General features: G+C 36.1%; 1 protein-coding gene across 6 annotated transcripts in view; it reads right to left on the bottom strand.

The window, feature by feature from the left end:
- PCNX1 (pecanex 1) overlaps positions 1 to 25128 on the bottom strand; it is a 156147-nt gene that overhangs the window by 55957 nt on the left and 75062 nt on the right. For 4 of the 6 annotated variants that reach the window (XM_008138886.3, XM_028141480.2, XM_054715949.1 and 1 more), the window contains 7 exons: positions 17240 to 17330; positions 15843 to 15900; positions 13537 to 13754; positions 10494 to 10647; positions 7663 to 7695; positions 4679 to 4850; positions 3689 to 3799 (listed from right to left, as the gene is read on the bottom strand). In XM_008138886.3, the coding sequence (XP_008137108.2) occupies positions 3689 to 3799; positions 4679 to 4850; positions 7663 to 7695; positions 10494 to 10647; positions 13537 to 13754; positions 15843 to 15900; positions 17240 to 17330 (837 nt within the window). The remainder of the gene's footprint in view (positions 1 to 3688; positions 3800 to 4678; positions 4851 to 7662; positions 7696 to 10493; positions 10648 to 13536; positions 13755 to 15842; positions 15901 to 17239; positions 17331 to 25128) is intronic. The other 2 variants (XM_028141477.2, XM_008138887.3) reach the window with 1 other exon arrangement.

Below are 25128 nucleotides of genomic sequence, written 5' to 3' on the forward strand. Positions count from 1 at the left end.
TGAGTAGAAGTTCTACAATTAGAAGGAAAGAAAAAAGCGCATTGAGACCAGGTAGGAGGTTCAGAGGCACAGAAAAGCAGAGGTACGGAGGCAAACAAATCGGGCTAGCGACTGGGTGCGCTGTTTTTTCCAATTGGAAGGGAGATACAAGCTCCCGACTGCTCTGAACTCCAGTTTCCAGAGAGACTCTGGGGACCCAGAGTCCTATGGGGAGAAACTGGATTGTCTGGCATCGGATCAGAAAGTGAGGGTGGCTTTCTCGCAGAGGTGCTCGCAGAAATCATTGCTTACTGCACTGGGGTGCGGGACAAAGGGACGCATAGACGCATAGATGGCTGACTGGCAGCCATAGCTGTTTGCTATACCCTGGTGATTCCCTGAGACCCCGCCCCACCCAATTTACAAACCCACCCAAACTGTACGCAGCATCATCTGCATATGAATGGCCTGCCTTTTCGCAGCTTAACCTAACAAATTGCAGCTGGGTCAGAGAGCACCAAAACTTCTAAACCCCAAACAAAGAGGAGAAATCTGCAGATCGTGCTGTAGCTCCTGCTGGGTGGCTTCAGACAGTAGCTGAATTGCACCTCCTTGGAGATCCAGGAGCCACTGTACCTAGTGGTCAGTGTGAGACAACACCAGATTTCAACTCCTCACATCCATAAGTGACATACTCAAGAGGCAGACTCAGTGAGCACAAAAGCCCCACTGAAGCAAGTCCTGCTCCATAAGGGTGTCTCCAGCACAGCAGTTCTTCCATTATAGACACAGCTGATCCTCACAGCCAAGTGGCCTGGAGGTCAATTCCTCCCAGTGATACCAACAACAATCAAGACTTAACTACAACAAGACTGTGCACCCAGCCCACAAAGGGGTGCACCAAGAGTGTCCACCTCAGGTGATTGGAGAGGCTGAGCCACTGGGCCCTATAGGTCACCTACCACACAAAGCCACTCCATCAACACAGGGAAGCAGCCAAAATGTGGAGACAAAGAAACATGACATGAATGAAAGAAATGGAGGAAAGCAAACTACTGGATATAGAGTTCAAAACCACAGTTATAAGGTTACTCAAGAATCTTCTAGAAACCACCGAGAAACTTAGTGAAACCTCCGAGGAACTTAGTGAGACCTTCAAGGATCTTAATGAGAATGGAAAAAAATGGAAAAGGACCAGTCAGAAATTAAGCATACACTGTCTCAAATAAAGAATAATATACAGAAATCCAACAGACTAGAGGACTGGATTTCTTGGGGAAGAATCAAACCAAAGATTTGAAATATGAGGAAGCAAAAACACCCAAACAGAAAAACAAAAAGAAAAAAGAATAAAAAAATATGAAGATAGTGTAATGAGCTTCTGGGACAACTTCAAGCGTACCAACATCAGAATTGTGGGGGTGCCAGAAGAAGGGAGAGAGCAAGACACTGAAAACTTATTTGTAGAAACAAAGACAGAAAACTTCCCCCACCTGGTGAAAGAAATTGACTTACAAGTCCAGGAAGCGCAGAGAACCCCAAACAAAAGGAATCCAAAGAGGACCACACCAAGACCCATCATAATTAAAATGCCAAGAGCGAAAGACAAAGAGAGAATCTTGAAAACAGCAAGAGAAAAACAGTTAGTTACCTACAAGAGAGCACCCATACGACTGTCAGCTGATTTCTCAACAGAAACTATGCAGGCCAGAAGGGAGTGGCAAGAAATATTCAAAGTGATGAACAACAAGAACCTACAACCAAGATTACTCTACCCAGCAAAGCTATCATTTAGAATTGAAGGTCAGATAATCAGCTTCACAGATAAGAAAAAGCTAAAGGAGTTCATCACCACCAAACCAGGATTATATGAAATGCTAAAGGGTATTCTTTAAGAAGAGGATGAAGAAGAAAAAGGAAAAGATAAAAATTATGAACAACCAAGTGACAACAAATACATATCTATCAACAAGTGAATCTAAAAATCAAGTCAATAAAAAATCTGATGAACAGAATAAACTGGTGAATATATTAGAATCAGGGGCATGGAAAGGGAGTGGACTGACGATTCTTGGGGGGAAGGAGGTGTGAGGGATGCAGGAAGAGATTGGACAAAAATCTTACACCTATAGGATGAGGACAGTGGCGGGGGGGTTAGGGCATGAGGTGGAGGTGGGGGGAATCAGGTGGAGGGGAGCTATGGGGGGGGGGCGGAAAAGAGGAACATCTGTAATAATCTGAACAATAAAGATTTTTTTTTTTTTAAAAAAAAGAATGTATCTTATTGTATTTACAAAAGTATGGGGAAATGAAGCTTGCTGAGGCTGGAAAAGGAACTGGAGATATATTAAGTATTCACTGAAAGATACCAGTCTATGTAAATAGAACTTGTGCTACCCAGAGAAGTAAACTGTATTCCCATGTGTTTGTTAATTCTCACAAAAAAAGAATAGATCTGACTACTAACAATAACAACAAAAAATAGATCCAATGGGATTATAAGTTTTTAGAAAAAGGTGATGGCTAAGATAGCTAGCCTTTATTTTTAACATACGGATAACAGATTTTCTTTAATAGTAATTTTATATGGTAACAGGAAAAAATTTCATTAGGAGATATTAAAAAATAGCACCTTGCACAAGTCTTTAAATCACATCATGACAAAGCCCACTGTTATAAATGATCTACACTAAACCCTCACCACCATATTTAGATTAATATAGCATCTATAATAGTCCCTAAATACTAAAACTGTCTTCTACCCAATAAGCTATGCTGAAGACCAGCGCAGTCTTAATTCACGTCTCTTTCAAAAAATTTTTAAAACATTAAAAATGCTCTAGATTCACAGCAACATAGAAAAGACTTAGTTTCTATTTAAAATTTAAGTCATGATGTCAGCAGTGATCATTTCAATGCATATAATTGGAAGATAAATGAGGACTGAAATGTGAAGTATGAAGAGAAATGGACTATAAAGTTACAGCAATTTATTTTCCTTCTGTATTATTTCTCTATTGTAAACATATTTTTGAATAAAACTTTAAATGGTTCAAGTCAAATAAGAGTATATTTTAACCACAATGGTTGCCCACAGGGTTATTTTCAAATTATGCAAACCATCTCTACTCCATTGTAATACTGGTCTTATTCTAAAAATGAAGTACACATATAATAGGAAAATACATTTCTAAGTATGTCAGTTCATGTTCACACATTCTACTCTAAAAACAGAGGTATTTCTAAAAAGCTTATTTAGTAAAATGCTTTTACTAAAAGTATCCTGGTATTGGTGTTCCCATTTTAAAGATAAAACAATTCACTAAAACCGAATACACAGACACACCAAATGCATACACCAATTCAAAATCCAAATACAATGCCATGTATCAGAACTTAATTTGGGATAGATGACCTTTTATAAATATTTCGTAAGTCTACGCAGGTTCCATGTAAACGAACTATAACTTAAACACCTCTTACAAATCAATTCCATTATTCCCGTATCTTTCACTAAAGTATCAGACTTGATTGCTCTTTCCTATTTATAAATTAATTCCTGCTCAGTCTTCAATTATTAAAGAAGTGTATTTTTCTTTTTAATTTCAATTCTAAAATGAAAAATTTAAAAGCAATTTTATTTTCAGTTTATTACTTAATCTGTAAAAGGAATACTGTAAACTGTAATTTTTTTTGAGAAAGTACTCACCATTACCACCAAAGATATGAATATCCAATTGTTCACAAAGGTACATTACAAATGTATTCACCTGAGGCAGGAGACCAACGAAAAATACTATTGGGAAACAGAGTGTAAACACTACAGAAGGAAAGAAAAGCATGTTAAAAATAGTATACCTCATCTATCGTCTTGTTCATTTAAGATCAGAAAAGGAAGAAATCCAAAATTAACATAAACTACAAGCAATTTTTAAAATATATCACTTAACATTATTTCTCTCTTTTTTTTAAATTACTTTATTGATTAAGGTATCACATATTTGTCTTCATCCCCCCCCCCCATTCCCATCCTAAACCCCTCCCCACGCATGCCCCCACCCCCCTGTTGTCCATGATCACTGGTTAGGCTCATATGCATGCACACAAGTCCTTTGTGGTTGATCTCTCTCCCTTATCCCCACCCTCCCCTACCTTCCCTCATTATTTCTCTCTACATAACTGCTTGGGTATTCAAAATAATCTTTTCAATTATAACAGCTTTTAAAATTGTTTCACACAATAGGAACCTAAGGTACAGAAGCCAAAGGAAGCCTTTCATCATCTCCTCTAAGAACAGAAGAATTACTATATTTGTTCATCATTAACTTTTCTTCATCCATAATACTCCTATAGTTCTGTTCCTCACTGAGAGGATTACAATATACAACAAAACAAGCCTATTAAAACTACTTTTAGCCCTGCTTGAGTGGCTCAATGGTTGAGTGACAACCTATGAACCAGGAGGTCACAGTTCAATTCCAGGTCAGGGCACATGTGTGGGCTCAATTCCCAGTGGGAGGGGGCGTGCAGGAATTGAGCCCACAGGGAGGTTGATCTCTCTCCCTCTCTGAAATAAATAAAAATATATATTAAAAACAAACAAACAACTACTTTCATCTATGCAATTAATCTATTTATCAGTAAACTGTTTGTGTACAAATACATTAATGCTAAGATCTGAGATACTTTAAAAACTCACCTATAACTAAATCCCTGGCTGATAGAAGCACCAGTGGATTGGTAAAAGTTATTCCATATAATTTGAACTTGGTTGTAGTAAGGTTTCTGCTTCCATAATCCAAGAGCCAAATAAGACCACAACATAAACAGAAATAAACTGGTCTACTGTAGGCAATGATACGATTATGACCCTGAAAATGGTATTAGAAAACAAGTTAGTTTAGATAATTTTAAGAGTCACAACTAGCTATTGAGATTTTTTATGGCTTCTATTCATATGGAAACTGTCGCAAAAGGGAATTACAAATATGGAAAGGAGGAAGAACTAAATAAACCCCGTGACACTGGATTCAATTACAGGTATCAGTATAAGCTCACCACTTCTTATATGTATATAAACAGATATAAGAATAGGTGTGTGTGTGTTTGTGTGTACAAAGTTGACCCTTAAATTGTTAGGGACACTGACACTGCCCCAACAGTTGAAAATCTGCACACAACTTTTTACTCCTCAAAAACTTAACTACTAATAGCCTACCTACTATTGACTGGAAGCCTTACCAATAACATAAATAGTTGCTTGACATATATTATGTATGTTATATGTATTATATACTGAATTCTTATAATAAAATAAGTTAGAGAAAAGAAAATGTTATTTAAAAAATCATTGGAAATAAAAAAATACATTTACAGTATTTATTGAAAACAATCTATGTATAAGTGGACCCATGCAGTTCAAACTGGTGTTGTTCAAGGGCCAACTGTGTGTGTGTGTGTGTGTGTGTGTGTGTGTGTGTGTGTGTGTGTATACATATTATTTCCCAGTTTTAGCCAATGAGAGGGCCTAGAAGCAACGACATTCTAGTAATATACATTACTACCATCCAGATCTCAGTTTATAAATACCATTACTCAATAAAAAGAACCAGTGCTCCATGGCGAAAAGGCTGGTTTCAGACTAGGGTAGAGAAAGTATAAGGTGAGCTTGGAACATGTTGTTATGCAAAAAAAAGGAAGGAAGTACTTAAAGATTGATAAGGATATGTCAAAAGTACACAGAAGGCAGCTGATGGACTCCCAAATAACCAAATCAGAAATAATTTGAACATCAAAATAAATAATGACAGTGACATCATAGAGTCGATGGAATAAGAATTTATGAATATGCACCAATACAGAAAATGAAGACAGAAGGGAAAGTTATTTCTTACTTACGGTGATGGTTCAAGCAAGAAACATCAACAGATATTAAAAATAAGTCTCAGGGGCAACTGGACATATATAATCTCAAAGTATCTCCCTAAGGATATTTATTAACTACAACAGAAAAATAGTAACATTAGAGTAGTGGTTCTCAAGGAAGTGGGAGGGGATTTGGACCCTCAGGAAATATTGGCAATGTTGGTTGTCACAATTAGGGTGAGGGTACTATTGACATCTAGTGGGTAGAGATCAGAGATAAAGCTAAGCATCCTATAATGCACAGGTCAGCACCCTTATCTACAACAAAGATCATCCAGGCCAAAATGTTAGTATTGCAGAGGTTAAAAAACCCTGCAGACACTAACTATCCTTAGCCAAAAGATGAAAATTAACACCACCAAGAAAAGGATAAATCGACATCATGTGCTTCCTCAAGTGATACACTGAGAACATGACTGTTGAGTGTTCCTACCAAAAGCACAGCCTATATCCAATCAAAAAGAAACATCAGACAAACTCAAACTGAGGGATGGTCTACAAAATAACGGACCTGTACCCATCACAAATGCCAATATCATGAAAGACAAAGGAATTGCTCCAGATTAGAGCAGGCTAAAAAAAACAAATGCATAATCAGGAATTTTTTTTATTGCCAATTAAAAAATAGGAAGCACCTGAGTAAGAACTGTGGCTTAGAAAATAGTATTGTATCAATATTAATGTCCCAATTTTGATAAGTACATTTAATTAATGTAAAGAAATGCCTTTGTTTCTAGGAATTACAGACTGGAGTATTTAGAGGTATATGGGCATCGTGTCTACGATTCACTCTCAAACAGTTTAGAAATTGTGTGTGTGTGTGTGTGTGTGTGTGTGTGTGTGTGTGTGTAGGGAGAGAGAGAGAGGAAAACAAGAAAGGAAATAATCAAATACGGTGAAATGTTTACACAGGGACCTGGGTGAATAGCATCAGGAATTCTTTGTACAATCTTTGCAAATTTTCCCTAAATCTGAAATCATGTAAAAACAAAAACTTCAATACTTCCATATATCATTACACTTCAAAAGCATTCTTACAAAACAATAAGTAGTTGAAAGAATGTCAGGTGCCTCTGTGTTTTGTTTTGCTCATCTAGTCTCAGTGTCTCGGTGTATGCGTAAAAGCAACTATATTCAAGAAAAAAGGCATCATCATCAACTGTTCTCAGAGTCTAATTTTGAACTACTTTAAAGAGAATGCCCTTCAGTCTTTCTATTAAATATTTCAGGGTGAGATCTAAAGCTGAATCATGCTTTAAAATAGTGCTAGGGAGCTAATACTTTTGTCTTAAGTCACAAAGTGAGTAACAATATTTTTAATCTCCTTTTTGTTTATGGGTCTAAACACCAGATCAATGTATTTCTTCTTTATTCTTGCTCCTAATGATTACTGAAGCAAAATAATATAAAGTTTTTCCTACTTCAAAATTCTATTTTTCAATATTTACTCATGATTTATTGTTCAAAAGTTATTAAATGCAGGTTATCAAATAATCATGAGTTTATATGAACCATGTTTACCTAATTGACAGGCTGTAAAAAATGAATTATTATGCTATTTTTCAATCAAGATTTAGAGTCCACAATTACAATGGCATTTTATTTCATGCTAATAAATCACCTTCACTTCTAGGAATGTATCAAAACTTAGATTATGATACAGTAACATAAATCTTCATTCAATCTGACATATTACCCCAAAAAATGTTTGATGCATGTTAAAGAACTATGAGTTACAGGCATATGAGAGTGACTTACATGTCTGGGGGAAGAAGAGTCTGGCTGAACACTCTAAAAATGAAATAGAAAGAGAGATTATCCTATTGAAGTCCTGATAATTTTACAAGCAACTTTCAAATGCCTGAAATAATCTCAGTAAATATTCCACAGGTAAGAAATGACCTACATTAATGGTGCTGAAACATCAACAGAAGATAAAACATCACCTCCAGGCAGTGGTGTCACTATGGTATTAAAAAACATCTCACATCTTTCCAGACTCTTCAACTTATTTATAGTTAATTAGCCATTTGCATCTAGTTAAACGTTTTGGAAATGGCACGTGGTTGATAGGTCCATCCTACTGCTTGCCTCATTACTACAAATAACTATGTTATGGCAGAACGCTTTCTTTTTTTCTTAAATCTTAATATTTTTCCATTACAGTTTACTTTCAATATCATTTTTTACTACTTTCAGGTATACAGCATAGTGGTTAATCATATACTTAGGTAGAATGTTCTCTTATGTAGCATTACTTCTTTCAGGAAATTCATAGAACATGGGTTCTCTTATAAAAAGAATTCCAGTTCTGCCCATAAATTCCACATTTACTAAACAATTCAATGGTATTTGTATTAAATACATCATCTGCATTTTCATACAAAATCATCAAATAAGTTAGGCAATATCTTTGCAAGAGATTTTATCAACATCCCATAAAAATGTCCAATAGGTATTATTACTTCCCAAATCATGACTTCTTTCCAATAGCAAAACAAACAATTTCACTAAGATGGTCTTTCACCATCCTACATTTCCAGATTGGACCATGCCTACTGAATTAGGCATGTGGCTCTTGGCAGGATATGAGATGAGGCATTCTTTCTTATTTAAAAAAATATATATTTTTTTTTATTTGTTTCAGAGAGGAAGGGAGAGAGAGAGAGAGAGACAGAAACATCGAAGATGACAGAGAATATTGATCGGCTGCCTCCTGCATGCCCCACACTGGGGCTCGAGCCTGCAACCAGGGCATGTGCTCTTGACCAAGAATCGAACCTGGGGGCCTCCCAGTCCACAGAACGACGCTCTATCCACTGAGCCAAACCAGCCAGGGCTGAGGCATTCTTTCAATTCCAACATCTATCCTTTAAAGCTTCTGTTCAGGCCTTTCTCTTATATCTGTTTATGATATTACTATTCTTCTAGTTAACTAATTTCAAAAATCTGTCATATTTTACCTTTTCCATGTCTAACCATATTAACCTAAAAGCAGCAGTCAGGATGAATGGGACAGGAAACATTGGAACCAGGGAATTAATTTAAATGATTTAAGACAATACAGGAATGAATTAAGGTTGTTGAAATGGAAAGCAAGAACAAAGGCCAGTTACCCATTTAATCAAAGTAACCTGGAAGGAGTAGAGGCTCTAAGATTTTTGAGTTGGTATACTACTGTCAAAAGCAAAGCAACTGGGAAAGGAAAACATTTATCAGAAGATGATGATGTGCTATTTTTAAATGTGCCAATGCCTGTTAAATATATAGGACTAAAGCTTGTGAGAAAGATGAAGACTTTGAGATATAAAAATGGGCATAATTCATATATAGGCACAACAAATAAAGTAATAAAACAGTATGATTTCACTGCAAGGAATTGCAAACTGGGAAGAGAGCCAAATAAAATCCTAGAGAATTCTCATAAATTAAGAAGTAGTCAAAAGAACAGAGGGGCTTCCAGTCAAGATGGCAGTATAGCCTGGCTGGTGTTACTCAGTGGTTAAGCATCCACCTATGAACCAGGAGGTCATGGTTCAATTCCCAGTCAGGGCACATGCCCAAGTTGTGGGCTCTATCCTCGGTGGGCTCTATTCTCATCACTAATGTTTCTGGTTCTCTCTCCCTCTCCCTTCCTCTCTAAAATCAATACAAATATATTAAAATCAATAAAATAAAATAAAGTCACAGACAATAATGAAGAGAATGTAAAAATAGAAGACAGTATTCATAGATGTTAAGTGAATACTTACAGAGAATGAAGCCTAAGAAAATGAGATAAATTTGGCAATTTGAGATTATTTGCAACCACAAAGACTGTAATTTTAGTACTGCAATAAGGAAAAAGTATGGATGGGTCCTGAAGAAATGAAGTAGTTGACATAGGTGGCTTATTCAGTCAGATGCCTATCAATAACATCTGGACAGCTGATGGTATAAACAGAACTAAGCAAATAGTTTTCAAGAGGGGAGAGTGTTCTTCATGTTAGCATATATCAGGCAAATAACCAATACAAGCAAGAATATTTACTGGTTATGAAAGAAAGGAAAGGAAACAGTCCATGTTAACAGTCCACAGATTTTTGCATAGAAGGTAAAAAATTTGGTATTTGATTCTCCCACTTTTGGAAAGCTTAAAATTGATCAATTTTGATAATATAGAGCCACTATTAAAACAACAGCAAAAGGATGCCACTCTTCTCTTTTCAATGTCCCAAAGGAACATATATACTAGTTTTGACATTATTGCTATCTATCAATGATGAATTTTAATAAACTTCACATATAGGATAAAGACAAAATACAGAGTTTATGTTGATAAATTTAAAAGAAATAAAATTTTTAAATGCAAATTCTTATTTTAACCAATGCCCAAATACTTTCTTTTAATACCAAAAATGGCTTTAAGGAAGCTTCATTTACATTTCATTAATTTTTAAAGTTCATAGGTCCCTTTTACTCCCTAACCAATCTAATATAAACATCCAACAAAAATAAATTTAAAAATTAATATCCTTACTATATAATTCAGTGAATGATATGAAACTTTCTGCCTTTCAACACAGTCAGAAAAGAAGAGATGCTGGTACCTTAAGTAGTGAGTACTGACAGCTGGCTATCACCAGGCAGAACTGGAAGACCCAGATATCTCTGAAGAAGCCTTGTATGAGAAGAATAGATCCCAAAAATGCCACAAGAATAGCAAGGATGACAGCTAACACATTTTCCAGAATCTCACGATTTCTGTAGATAGGAAAACTTATGAGTAAGTATATCATCAATATAAGAAATTAATCAGAGTGAACTAAGGGAAGTCATCAATATTAAGTTCATAGTTTGTTTGCTGAGATTTTCTGTGGTACTGGGTTTGAGTAAGATTTTGGGTCACACTGAAAAAGAAATTAGTTTATGTAGAAAATGAAAACAAATTCTTATGTATAAATAAAGCCTGCTATAATGGACTGTGAAATATTTATTTTAATGCATAATATAGTTTTCATTTCTATTTTAAAAACTTCACTCTTAACATCTTTTTCTGTCAAATTTGTTGCAAAATAACTAACCAACTTGGATGACAAATAAAAGAGCTATACAACAAAACAAGTTTGAAAAACAAAATCTCAAAACAGCTTCTAGAAAATTAAATTTAAAAGTTGTTCATTTGTGCCCGCCTGGCATGGCTCAGTGGTTGAACATCGACCTATGAACCAGGAGGTCAAGGTTCGATTTCCGGTCAGTGCATATGCCCGGGTTGCGGGTTCCATCCCCAGTAGGGGGCATGCAGGAAGCAGCCGATCCATGATTCTCTCTCATCATTGATGTTTCTCTCTCTCTGCCTCTCTCTCTCTTCCCCTCTCCCATTCTCTCTGAAATCAATAAAAAAATATATTTTTTAAAAGTTGTTCATTTCTTACACAAAGAAAGCTGAACACAAAACCATGTCCATAGGAAAATATGTCCTGTTATTTTTAAAAAGTACAGATATGGGTCAAAAAAGACAACATATCAAAATGATACGACTAATAATGGTTCTCTCTGAATGGAAGGATTATGAATGGTCTCTTTCTGTCTTAAAAATCTTTCTATGTATTGTTCTTTAATGCATAAAGAATTATTCTCATAACCATAAAATGTTTTAATTTGTTGTCAATGCCATATTTAGTCCTCAAATGTCCTAAAATTAATATTCACAAACATCCCTCTACTATTTCATGTTAGTTCTAGAAAATTAAAACAAGTTCTATAGAATTTTCAAAATAAACAGTGGTACTTTCATTGATCTCATATGGCAGCTGTGGAATTCCAGATCTGATGAATCCAGTGCTGCTCATCAATCCTGCCACCCCACATACTGTCTATATTGCTAGACACCATACTTGTGCTCCCCTTTGGCTTTCTGAGTTTTAAATTTTGAGAAGTCCAATTTATCAATTTGTTCTTTTACTAATCTTATTTTTGGTGTTACATATCAGAAATTTTGCCTAATCCAAGGTCACAAATATTTTCTCCTATATTTTTTTTCCAGAAATTTTTTTGTTTTGGATTTTACATTTGGGCCTCTAAATATATTTGTTACTGATTTCAGAGAGGAAGGGAGAGGGAGAGAAAGATAGAAACATCAATGATTAGGCTACCTCCTGCACGCGCCCCACTGGGTATCGAGCCCACAACCTGGGTCCTAGTATGTGCCCTGTCTGGGAACTGAACTGTGACCTTCTGGTTCACAGGTTGACATTCAACCAATGAGCCACACTAGCCGGCCGGTCCCTATGATCCACTTTGAATTAATTCTTGTAATATGGTGAAAGGTAAGAATACAATTCTTTTTTTTTTTTTCTTTTTTGCACATGGAAATACAATAGTAATGGCATCCATTGTACTTTTTACCTCAGACATTTTAGTTTTCATCTCTATAAGTTTGATGTGGGTCTTTTTTTATATTTTTATTATAACAGTTTTAATGTCTTTGACTGCTGATTCTAATACCTGTGACAATTACAGGTTGGTTTCTACCGATATATTATTTCCCTCATTATAAATCATATTTTACCCCTTCCTTGCACAGTTGATAATCTTTGGATGCCAGACACAGTGAATCTTAACTTAGTGGGTGTGAGAACTGGATTTCTATAAATCTTCTTGAGCTTTGTTATGTTACTTGAAAAGAGTTTGATTCTTTCAGGTCTCAACTTTATGCCTTAGTATGTGGGTATGGAGTAGTGTTCATTCGAGGACTGATTATTCCCCACTTCTAGGGCAAGGCTTTCTTGAGTATGCTACACAATGCACCATGAAATATGACTTGTGAGTTTCTTCCATCTGGCTGGTAGGAACAGGCATTATTCCTGGCCCTGTTCCTCTTTTTCTTTCACATGGTCCCTTCCCTGGCCTCAGATAGTTTCTTCACATACAGTCACTTATCAGTACTCTGCTGAACAGTCAAGGAGACCCCACTGCAGATCTGAGGCCCTCTCTGTGAACAGTAACCCTTTCTCTGATAGTCTGTCCTATGGACTCTCAGCTCCATCTCTAACTCAGAAGTCTGCTAGACTCTATGGCTCACATAATTTGTTTCCCATCTCTCAGGAATCACTACCATTTGTTGTCTCATCTCCAATTTCTTGAAAATCATTGTTTCCTGCATTTTGTCTGTTTTACATTGTTTCAGGTAGGATGATAAAGCCAGTCCTTGTTACTTCATGTTGTAGTAACTAGAAGCAGTTAGTCACCAAGTTTATAACAGGCTAATATTGATTACTATTAAGATTAGTGCTAAGAAATAGGAAACAAAAGTTTCCTCTTATGCCTTTTATATTTAGGGTCATGTTATCTTTAACCTGATAAAAATTAACACTTCATTTTTTCTGAGTTTTATATATAGTGGAATGACTCTTATTGATGATTACATGAATATTTTATATACACATATCAAAATCACCACAAAAAGGTTTCCAATGAATTCAAGAGAATCAATGTTTGGGAACCCTATTAATTTAAATTTTATCTCAAAGGACCAAAGTAGAAAACAGTCTCCAACATGCTAACCAAGTAAAAACCTCAGTGAGTTATTAGAGACATTTCAATTTAAAAATAAAATCTGCACACATCTTTAATATCACACTATATTCTCACCTATCAAACAGGGACAAAAGTGTGAGTCTGTCAAAGTTAATGCCAATCCACAGCTGGGGCAGGATCCAAAAACGGTAATAGTGTTTAACCTTTTGGGCAGCATCTTCTGTTGGACCGTAAGTAGCTGCCAGGTCTGGGCTTAGATCAATGTCTTGTTGCTCCAACAAATCCGTATCGATGGTTAATAGTCTATTCAATCGAATCTGCGGGAGAGAGAGCTAAAAGAAAGTCAGCGTTAAGAGGCTTAAAATATCTTTAATCAAGTCATCATTCAAGAGCTACTCAATTAGCTTAGAAATTATCTAAACCTCTTTAATTTTCTATACTAGTCCACTCCTCATGGATATCTTATGACCATTAGAAACTTAATCAATAGGCCTTTTGGAAAGGTTTTCTTAGGAAAAGTGTTTGAAATCTTAACGTTTTGATTGTTTAGCTAGTAAGTCCATTAAAATCACTTACAGTGAATTACTGGTGGCTTCCCTTCTCCCTGCTACATTTATGGCCTTTCCTCATTAAGTTATGAACCTCACTGCCATGTGAAATCTAAGCTCCTCTGCACTGGATTCAGTACTTTCAACTCTCATTTACTGCAGTCTTATCACTGCTATTGTTTGCAAATCCCTCCTACACCCTGCCCCCCTCCCTTTGGTTTTGTCAGGCTGCTCATCTGAGGCTTTACAGGAAATTACCACATTACATTTCTTTCAGCTTTAACTCATTCAGACCAGTTCACAAGTTTCCCCTTCCTCTGAAAGAATCCAAAGTTTACTGAATCTAGCACAGCTCGAGCCAGCACTTTGCTATCTCAAGGCTCTCACACATTTATCAGCAAAGAACACTAACCATTCCCATTTTTCCTTTCCTATGGGGCTTCCAAAAATACACTACAGCAAAAACAAAGGGAGTTTTTACTTATCAACACATAGCCTATATAATAAAAGCCTAATATGCTAAGTGTCCAGTTGTCCAGTTGTCCTATTGGCTGCTCAACCAATCAAAGGGTAATATGCTAATGATATGCTAAGGCCACTCAACCTCTCGCTACGACGTGCACTGAGCACCAGGGGGCAGACGCTCCAAACGGTAGGTTAGCTTGCTGCTGGGGTCTGGCTGGTTGGGATTGAGCAAGATAGGCTGGACATGCCCTGGAACCCTCCTGCGGTCCCTGTCCCTACCCAGCTGGCCAACCTCCCACATCCCTCCCCGGCCCCGATCATGCACTGGTGGGTCCCTCGACCTGGCCTGAGCCCTCTCGCAATCGGGGACCCCTCGGGGATGTCGGAGAGCCAGTTTTGGCCCGATCCTGCAGACCAGGCCAAGGGACTCCACTGATGCATGAATTCATGCACCGGGCCTCTAGTGTAGATATAATCAAGAAAACTTACTTTCTATATATAACACAGCCACTATCTCTAAACATTCACAAAGACTTCCCCAAACACTTTCCATCTTATGCTCTATGCCAGGATTTCTCAACCCTGACACTACAGGAATTGTGAGCCAGATAATTCTATATTGTGGGAGTTGGGCTGTCCACTATAGGATGTTTAACAGCATCCCTGGCTGCTATCCACTACAGACCAGCAGCATTCCCCCTGCTGTAACAAGCAAATGTCTTTTCCAGACATTGCCAAATGTCCACTAGTTAAAAACCTTCGCTCTGTGCCAACTTACACGTATGGTCTTAAAACCCTGTTCACAGCTCTGCATCTTCAGGAAGCTGCCAATAATTAATCCCTTTGGCACTACATTTACCGACCTGTATCTCTTACGTGTTATTTGTAAGGAATACATCAATTCCGTCTTTCCCAACTTCAGTATACTAGTATATATTTTGATGGCAAAGGCAGTATTATCTTTTTACAATATCCCCACTGTATTTTATGTGGCACCTTTTTTTTTTAATGTGGCATATTTTTTATACAGTGATGTCATCACTAAGCTTCCAAAACATATACACTGGTATATAAATAACTAGTAGTTAACCAATAAATACCCCAAAATCATAATGTTCAAAGTAAAGTTTTAAAATGAAACCATAAAAAAATGGCACAACCAGATTATGGCATTGGTGAGTAAAGTAACCTTTACAAGATACTCTCAAAAGCCTAATAATTGATTCATATATAGTTAATTAAACTTCATGATGTTCCATGTTTGTTTAATAAAGGACTACTAAGAAGAGATGTACTACGGGACAGCAAAAGTATTTTGCCATATTTTTCAACAAAATTCATTTTTCTGATTTGTGTAGCAACTTAATCTGAAAGCACAATGTTTTATAAAAATAAAGGAAAACTTACCACGTCATGTGGATAAAATCGAACTGAGGTAGAACTGGATACATGAGAATCGGTATCACTAAAATAAAATGAAAAAAGACTTTAGGGAATAAAGAGCTTTCCAGGTAACAGGAAAATAAATCCTTTAACAGTGTTTGATATTTACAGTGTCTTCACTTTTCTATGTCAACTTCAAAATGCAAAATATCATTTTCCTAGAGTTGTGATTAAGAACATAGTCACTGGGTCAGAGTATCTACATTCAAAATTCTTCACCAAGTGAATGAAATTTTGGATACATTACCCAACTTTTTTATACTTCAGTTTTCCTCATCATTAACAGGATGATAGTACCTTTATCAAAAGGTTCTTGTGAAGAGTGCTTAAGAAAGCAATTAACATATTGCCTGGACTCATGATAAATTTAGCTATAATGGCCCAGAAACACAATTCAGTGTCCACAGGTCAAACTTAGATTTAACCGTGAGACCTTACCACATTAGGAATTGTTTGTGTCTTGAATTAAACATAATTGTTTCCATTGCTCCATTCTCCTACTGTTTCGACTGCTACAAAATACCTAACACACCAACTTAATCATTTTTGACACGAATTCTGAAACTAGACTAAAGGAGCTAAGGGTATGGTTTTCTAAATGTTCTATCTTTTCAACAGGTAAGTGACTTTTCATCTTATGTGATTATAAGATCCTGTTGCTTTATATAATACCTCAAAACTTAAAAAAACTAGGTGAATTGCCCATAGATGTGTACATTTAAATAAGTGTGTCCATTATTAAATGGAAATCCTAATAATCAAATGACTCTAGTGAAAACAGTAAATTAATTCATCAATAATGTATTTCAAAGCAGCAACTTCCTAAGGGAAGATGAAAAAAGAAACTAAATGTAACATATGACCCATAATTTAAGAAATTCCGTCTTCTTATAGCTGGTAAACACATTTTAAAACAAATGAAAGCTGATCATTTAAGATATTTGACCAACCCCTTAAAGGAAGTGAAAAATTTTAATTATACACAAGAAAAAGAGAATGGATGGGTATGAACTTAGTTGTGTAAATATTTTTAATAAGCTTTTTTTACATCATGTATTTACAATGAAATCTATAGTTAAATTTGCAACTGTGCAAACCACTGTCTCACTATAAGAGCAACAGAAAATTTTTACTTAATTTTTAAAAACACAGGATAGCTTTTGTTTTAAGAATAATGCTTTCCTTTTCCCGTAGCAACAACTTCTACTTTAACTCTCTAGAGACAAATGCACTATGACAAATTATTTAAGCCAATATAAACAAATGTTTTTAAGCAACACTTGTATCTAAAGGCTTAAAAACTTTAAACACAGCAAATATATGCAAGTACACACACCCTCCTAAAATGACTTCACACATACCAGATATTGGATGCTCTTCTTGCTGCTGGTTCAAAATTCACAAGTGACATATCACAGCCACCAGTCTCATAAAGCGTAGAAGAGAATTTACCTAGCAAATAAATGATTTTTAAAAAAAGAATAATCAGAATTTTTCCTTCAACAAACGCTAAATTTGTTACAATTCAAGAAAATTTACTATACCCTTTCCCAAAATATTTTAAAAGAAATGATTGGCAGGTAATTCAGCATGTGAACTGAGAAGAAATGTTAAACAGTGGTTCATAAATGTCAACATATGTAATCAGGTATAAAAAGTAAGGGGTTGTATCAGCTTTGCAATACCAGTCTCCTCTTTCTCCTCCCAGCACATTCTGAAGTAATCATATGAATGAATTTAATGTTGTTTAAAAGTCACCTGACTACTTGCAAGTGGTGAGTGGCCATTGGGAAAGCTGCTTGTCTTAGACAGCTCAAACTGCAGGACAACAAATTTGTGTGATTACCTTCAGAGTTCTGTTTGTTTGGTGTATTTTTTTAGAAAAAGATGAAGATTGCCAAAATGGATATAAGAATAAAATATAATAATGTTGGTAATTAAATTACAGTATTTAATGAACATTACTAGTTGTATGATTCTATAAGAACTCTGAAAAAATTTAAGAACACTACTTGTATAGACAAGTAGCAGTACCAAACTGATAAAAGGTTTAGAAAATATGTTGGCTGTAAAGAAACAGGTTTTAAAAAAACTTTCTTAAAATGAACTCTATAAGATAAAATTATTTCTGATAATGGAATTTTAAAAATCTGGATACTGTCTGAAATTCATTCTCTTCCTTGACAATCTATGCTAGTCCATATCAATGGTGAGTTAGGGAGCATAAATATATGATTATAAATTTCCAGTAAGGCAATGAGAAGAGGTACACACCTCTAAAATCATGTGGGTCTAGTCCAGGCTGCTTTTAGAGCATTTACAAGGTTTTTGTTTTACTAGCTGGAATTACTGAGGTTATGAATATGAATAATATTAAAGGGCAATTTCACCTTCATGGCAGGGCTAAGAGATTTCTCTTCCATAACTACAATGAAAACAGTATACAATAAGGATTTTTATCTAAGTAGGATCCTTGAAACATGACAATAAAAGGCCTCCATAATTTAAGAATCTGCAGAACATTTCAACAATTCATTCATTATTTAAAAGGACTAGAATCAGAAAAAAAAAAAAACTTTATTTAATAGGATTATTTGAGCACTTTCTATGAATCAGACAAAACATCCAAGTATTTTATTATAGTGTTTTCTGTAATGGCATTTTTTGGTCAGAATAATATACTCCTGCAATAAGAAAACAAAGCATTCTGGGAAATGCTCAGTTCATTTGAAGTTTTTTAAGAGGATTATTCAGCATGTGGATTATCTCAAACTGCTGTTAGTCATGAGTCATTCACTCTTAGCACCTCTCCCAGAAACCAGATTAATAAACTAATATGAAATGATATAAACTGTCAACTTAGGTACTTCTTAAATGTATTACTGACAATTTTTTTGAAGTGGTTTGGTGGGTTGCAGAAATTGTTACTGAAGAAAAAAATAAAATAAAATACTGGCTTAACTAAAATTTAAAAATTATTTTTAAACTGCTATTTTTTATGCTCTGCTCTTTCCTCACTCATCGTGAATAATCAAAGACTGGTTATGCTACTATAATTAACTTACATTAATAGAAAAATATCTTATCAAAATCATAGATTGCATAAATACAGAAGAATTTTAAACCTATGTTAAATAGCTAAATTAGAGTAACAAAGAGCTAGAGAGCTTGGCTACTGTATGTGAAATTCAGTAAGAATGGAAGCATAAATATTTTTATATCACATAATTTGTGTGTATTTTATAAGTAAGTTAATCCTGTATCAAATAGCATTTAAATTATTAAAATATAATCTGGTATTTAAGTATTCCATGGGATTTTTAGTAATATAAGTCTTGTTCTTGGGATATTGGATAAATATTTATATGCAACTGAAGTCAAATATAATACTCTTTGCTATTTTTAAAATGGAAAAGTAAAAGAACATTATGTCACTACACAACTTGCTTTTACGTATAGGTGTCTAATATAAAACTTTTACAGACATAGTTACATTTTAAATAAATACAAACAAAAATAAAGCATGTCCCCCAAAAGCTTTATAGACAGAAAGCTGGACAATTGAGCAGTTCTATTACTATATAAATCTACAACCCTGAATGCTTCTATCAAACTATACAAGTAATAAAACTTAGAAATTTGAACAGAAACATAAAACATGTCTAAGAAACAAGCAGCTATAATTTTAACAAATGTGTACGACTTCAACAGTACTTTTTATTTTTCCCTAAGAAGCTTTTGTCTACCTACTAACTGTAAGAACATGTTAAGGTTCCTAAAAATATACATGACACATGTCAGAACAAACTAACATCCTATTAAGGCTTTCTGGTGTATTCCCAAGTTTACTCCACGAACAGAACAGATTCTATGTCCCTTATATCTTTGGGCTGGGAAACTGACAGCACTTCAGAAGTAACAAATTCTATTCAAAAGATAAGCAACTCAGAAAAAAAGTTACACTTCAGTGAAAACTTAGTAACATTTTAATGTATTAATATGATAACTTAAAGGCATCTTCAAAAATAACCAGAACAGAAATAAGTATATATTGTTTTGGTTTATAAAGATGAAGAATATTTTAAATTTGTCCAAATCTTCTTAGAATGCATAACAATTTCACATGTATCTCATTTGAGATTAAAATCATGATCATAGTTAACCTTTAGATGCAAAGTAAAATGTGTCCTTATCAATAACCCTATCTTAACATTATTCTTTAATTTAAATATAATTTCTAATGATCATGAATTGGGAAGAAAGTAGAACATCAATGAACTATATCTTCTTCACATGAATTGTGATTATCAACCAAGTCATAACATCATAATTCTACTCCCAGGTCATAATTAATTATATCTAATAGAATGGCTCTGTCACAATTTTAAAAAGAAATAAATCCATTTCTGACAAAACAAACAAGATGGCGGCTGGAATTTCTACCATAGGTCAATTTATAAATGATGATCAAAAGGAAGATGAGTGAAACTGGATACTGACTTAGGACACTTGAAGCATGTGCCTGAAGGAACAAATGGTGGAACAGACAAATTCAAATAAACACTGGCAAAAAACCTGATAAAAGACATGAGAAATGAATACGATTCTCTAACTTGTCCTACAAATAAAAATCTTTACCATATGACACAAAGTTAAATGCATCCAGACTGTAAGGCCAGTGCTCACCCAAGAAACCCAACTATTTGTTTCTTGGTGTCACTAATTTTACCTATGTATCCAGGAAGGAGGTGGGTGAACAGACGGACAAATCATCTGTTCAGTCTGCGTACTCCAAACCGAACCCTGACACACTGACTTAATTGAAAGCACTTTTCTAGTATCACTCTTAGGGCAGACAGGGCTATAAGAGCAAAGAGAGATACAAGAGAGGCAACTTTATAAAGTGTTTTTTAGAAGGCTGTTAAAGGACCACATACATCTATCTATATGACTAACTTATGTACTCTAAAAAAGAGCTTATTTCTCATGGTGATATGTACTGGATATATTATTATATTTTTGAGACAAGGCCTTGGATAGTACCCCCCTTATTATCATGAGTGGTGACTATGAGTCTCTGAGGAAACATTTGTTTTCAACCAGACAGAAATGACTCATTTTATTGCTGCTTATAGGTTAATGGACTAGTTTCTCCCTAGACAAGAAGCCAGGAAACTTGCTGTAAAAGGCCAGATAAATATCTAAGCTTTGTGGGCCAGATGGTCTCTTTTGGAACAACTGAAATCGGCCACTATATGAAAGCAGCCACAGCAAAAACATAAATAAATACATAGTTCCTTTATTTACAAGCTGGATTTTGCCCTAAGGCTATAGTTTGCCAACCCCTGTCCTAGACCAAAAGCCTCAGGCTTCTAAAAGTGCTTTAACTCTAGTGCTACAATGGAAATCAAGTCATTATGCTCTTACTGATTAAAAGTTTCAATACAGAGAACCAGTCCTTCTCTTCCTGGAAACACTGTGCTCAGTTTTTAAAACAGGAGAAGACGAAGGAAGGGCAGGTACAAGAACAAAGAGCCTGGTTTAGAAGAGAGCTTTTGAGGAGTGGGAAGGAAAGACTGATAAGACTACTGCTTGGCAACAGTAAAAGAGATTTGCTTACTGATATATGTACTGACATGGCCATAGTTCTCTCGTTCTGACCTAACAGGACATGCCTCACTTCACCGTTAAGTCTTCACTCCCACTGTCTAATCACAAGATCAGGGGACCCTTCTAAAAGTGAATGTCCAAGTTCATCTTCTGCTATGATTTCATCATCTGCTCACATTTTCTTTATCTTGTTTAAATAATCCACAACAATGGTACTGATGACATCACAAGTGATCAAGTAAGCAAAAAGGCAAACCACAGAATGGGACAAAATATTTGTAATTTGTATTTACCTGACAAATTAGCTGTATGTACAATATGAAAAGAACTCTTACACCTCAGTCAAGACAAACAACCCAATTTTAAAAGTAAATAAATTATTTGAACACAATTCACAAAAGAAGATATATGGATAGCCAATAAGCACATCAAAAGATGCTCATCATCCTTAGTCATAAGAGAAATGTAAATTTAAACTACAATAAGATACCATTATACATCCATTAGGACTAAAATTTTAAAAGCTGACAAATAGCAAATGAATTCGCAAACATTGCAAAAACAGTTCATTAGTTTTGGAAACAATGCAAGCATCCATTAACAGATGGATGGATATACAATATATAATATGCTCACACAATGGAATAATACTCAGCAACACCAAGGAACAACGAACACATGCAACATTATGGTGAATCTCAAAAGTGTCATTTGAAGCTGAAACTAAATATAAAGCCCCACAAACTATACAACTGCATTTATATGAACTTCTTGAAGAAGGAAAACCATAATGACCTAAAGTACACAGTGGCTGCCTGAGGTCAGAGGTGGAGGAGGCAAGATGGCAAAGGCCTCATTCAAGAATTTTTTGAAGATGATGGAAATGTTCTGTGGTATTTCACAGGTATGCACATCTGTTAAAGCTCATCAAACTGTACATGTTAAATGGATGCAATTTATCATACCTAAGTAATATATCAATAAAGTTGATGTAAAAACAAAGAAAAAAAGACTGGTCAGGAAAGAATCGAAGTAAATGGTGAGTGTTAATACAGCATACAGTCAGTGAAATTCCCACAAAATAACAATCCTGATTTTTGGAGAGTGGGTAGTATTTGTTGTTTTGTTTTTGTGCTTCATTTAAAAAATACTATGCATCAGAATATTCAAAAGTAGTGTATGAAATGAAGTTCCACACTCCCTAGAGATAGCCACTGCAGAGAGCAACTTCTGTGTTCCTCAGAACAATTTTAATACACATTTTGTCCCAAGACAAATGGATCATTCTCTGCACACACACTTTCCAAAATTTACTTCTTTTGCTTACTAAATAACTTAGCTATTCATGTCAATAATACAGATGCATCAAGTTCTGAATATTACATTATATTGATATACTATCATTTCTTTCAGGGTTCTCTAGTAAGAGACATTTAGGTTATTTAAAGTTTTCAAAATTTTGGTTAATCCTCACCCAAAGATATTTTTTCCATTGATTCCTAGAGAGAGTAAAAAGGAAGGGGGAAGAGAGAGAGAAACATCCATGTGAGAGACACACATCCATTGGTTGTCTCCCACACGTGCCCTGACCGGGTCTGGGGATCAAACTTGCAACCCAGGCATTGCCCTGTGACTATTTGGCCCACGGGCCAATGCTCTAACCATTGAGGAAACCAGCCGGGGTAAAAAATATTCAATCTTTTAGTTGTCTATGTTTCCAAACCCTTCCCAAAAATGAACATCACTACATATTCAATGGATGAAAAATATCCCAATTCCATTTTTAATTTGTAATTTTAAAAAATATGAGCAGAGCTGAACTGTTTGCCCATAATTGTAAGTCACTTGTATTTCTTTCAACTCTCAACTTTTCTAGGTCACTAATCTTTATCTTAATGAAGTGTTTGTTGTCTTACAGTGACAGACTGATGACTGACCTCCAGTACTCATTCTCTGCCTATTCCTTTAATAACAGGACCTTCCCCACACTGAATTTCGGCTTGGCATATTCACCTAGTTGGAGATATTTCATCTCTCTTGCTTGAAGTTGCCATGTGACTTGGGTCCAGGGGAGGTAGGAGAAAGTGACAGGCACATTTCCCAAGTCACAATCTGAAAGTTTATAAAGGCTACCTGTCCTTAACATTTTTCTTAACCACCCCTCCCTTCCTGTTTCCTGGGGATATGTCAACAACTGAAGCAAGTCACTATAGAGGAGGTAGGGAAGCCACATGGGGAAGAAAACAGAACCAGCCCATCTGCCAGGGAAAGCTCCCATTAGACTGTAAAGAAAGAAATGTAAACTTTTCTTTTATTTCGGTCACTGATTTGGGGCGAGGGGGAAATGGATGCCTACATTAAAGAATCTTACCTAGCCTAGCTGGTTTGGCTCAGTGACAGAGCCTCCGCCTGCAGACTGAAGTGGCCCGGGTTCAATTCTGGTCAGGGGCACATGCCTGCATTGCAGGCTCAATCCCCAGTAGGGGGTGTGCAGGAGGCAACCAGTCACTGATGTTTCTTTCTCCCTCCCCCTTCCTATTTGAAATCAATAAAAAAAAATATTTTTTAAAAGGATCTAACCTATATTCCAACTAATGCATAGAGTAATCAACTTTAATTTAGAATGTTAATCTTAGAAAGCAGATAATTTAATCTAGTGCTTCAATGAATTCTTTACAAGAGAGGAGCAAGAGGTGAATCAGACATCTTAACCAGCCCTTGTTGATATCTGTCATATGCCTAGATCAGCAGTTCTGGCATCCAAGCTTCTAATCTAATCTAATAATAGACAAATATGCAAATTGACCGCACCTTCGCTACACCTAAGCCACGCCCACCAGCCAATCAGGACGAGTATGCAAATTGTCCCAACAAAGATGGCAGCTAATTTGCATATCAAGACAGCCTTGAAAGAAGCCAAGAGCTGCAGAAGGGAGTAAAGCTTCGAAGAAGCAAGCAAGCCGGGGGGGAGAGGGGGCGCGCAGAGAAGGGAGGAGCAAAGTCAGGGCCGGGGCGAAGGGAAAAGCAGGCGGGCTGGCAGAGAAGGCGGGGTGGGCGACAAGGGCGGAGTGGAGGCGGGGCCGGGGGCGAACGGAAAAGCAGGCGGGCTGGAGGAGAAGGCGGGGCGGGCGACAAGGGCGGAGTGGAGGCGGGGCCGGGGGCGAACGGAAAAGCAGGCGGGCTGGAGGAGAAGGCGGGGCGGGCGACAAGGGCGGAGTGGAGGCGGGGCCGGGGGCGAACGGAAAAGCAGGCGGGCTGGAGGAGAAGGCGGGGCGGGCGACAAGGGCGGAGCGGAGGCGGGGTAGAGTGCAGCAGGAAATCCCATTGCAGGATTTTTCCTGCAACGGGAATGCTAGTTTAAAAATAATATGCCAGTAGTCTATGCACAGTATATATAAAAAAAACTTCTGAGCAATATCTAGAGGATGGGGTTAGAATAGATGAAATAAAATTTATCTGGGTTTATTTTTAATTTACAATATTTGTGGGGATAAAACAGACACTCTCAAACCCTGCCAGAGAAAGTGTAATGGTACAAACTTTCCATAAAGCAATTAACAGCATATACATCAAAGCCCCAATGTTTATTCCCCTTGACTGATTATTCCATTTCAATATATTTATCCTAAAGAAAATAATC

Source organism: Eptesicus fuscus, chromosome 5 (assembly GCF_027574615.1).
Source record: "Eptesicus fuscus isolate TK198812 chromosome 5, DD_ASM_mEF_20220401, whole genome shotgun sequence".
Classification (NCBI taxonomy): domain Eukaryota; kingdom Metazoa; phylum Chordata; class Mammalia; order Chiroptera; family Vespertilionidae; genus Eptesicus; species Eptesicus fuscus.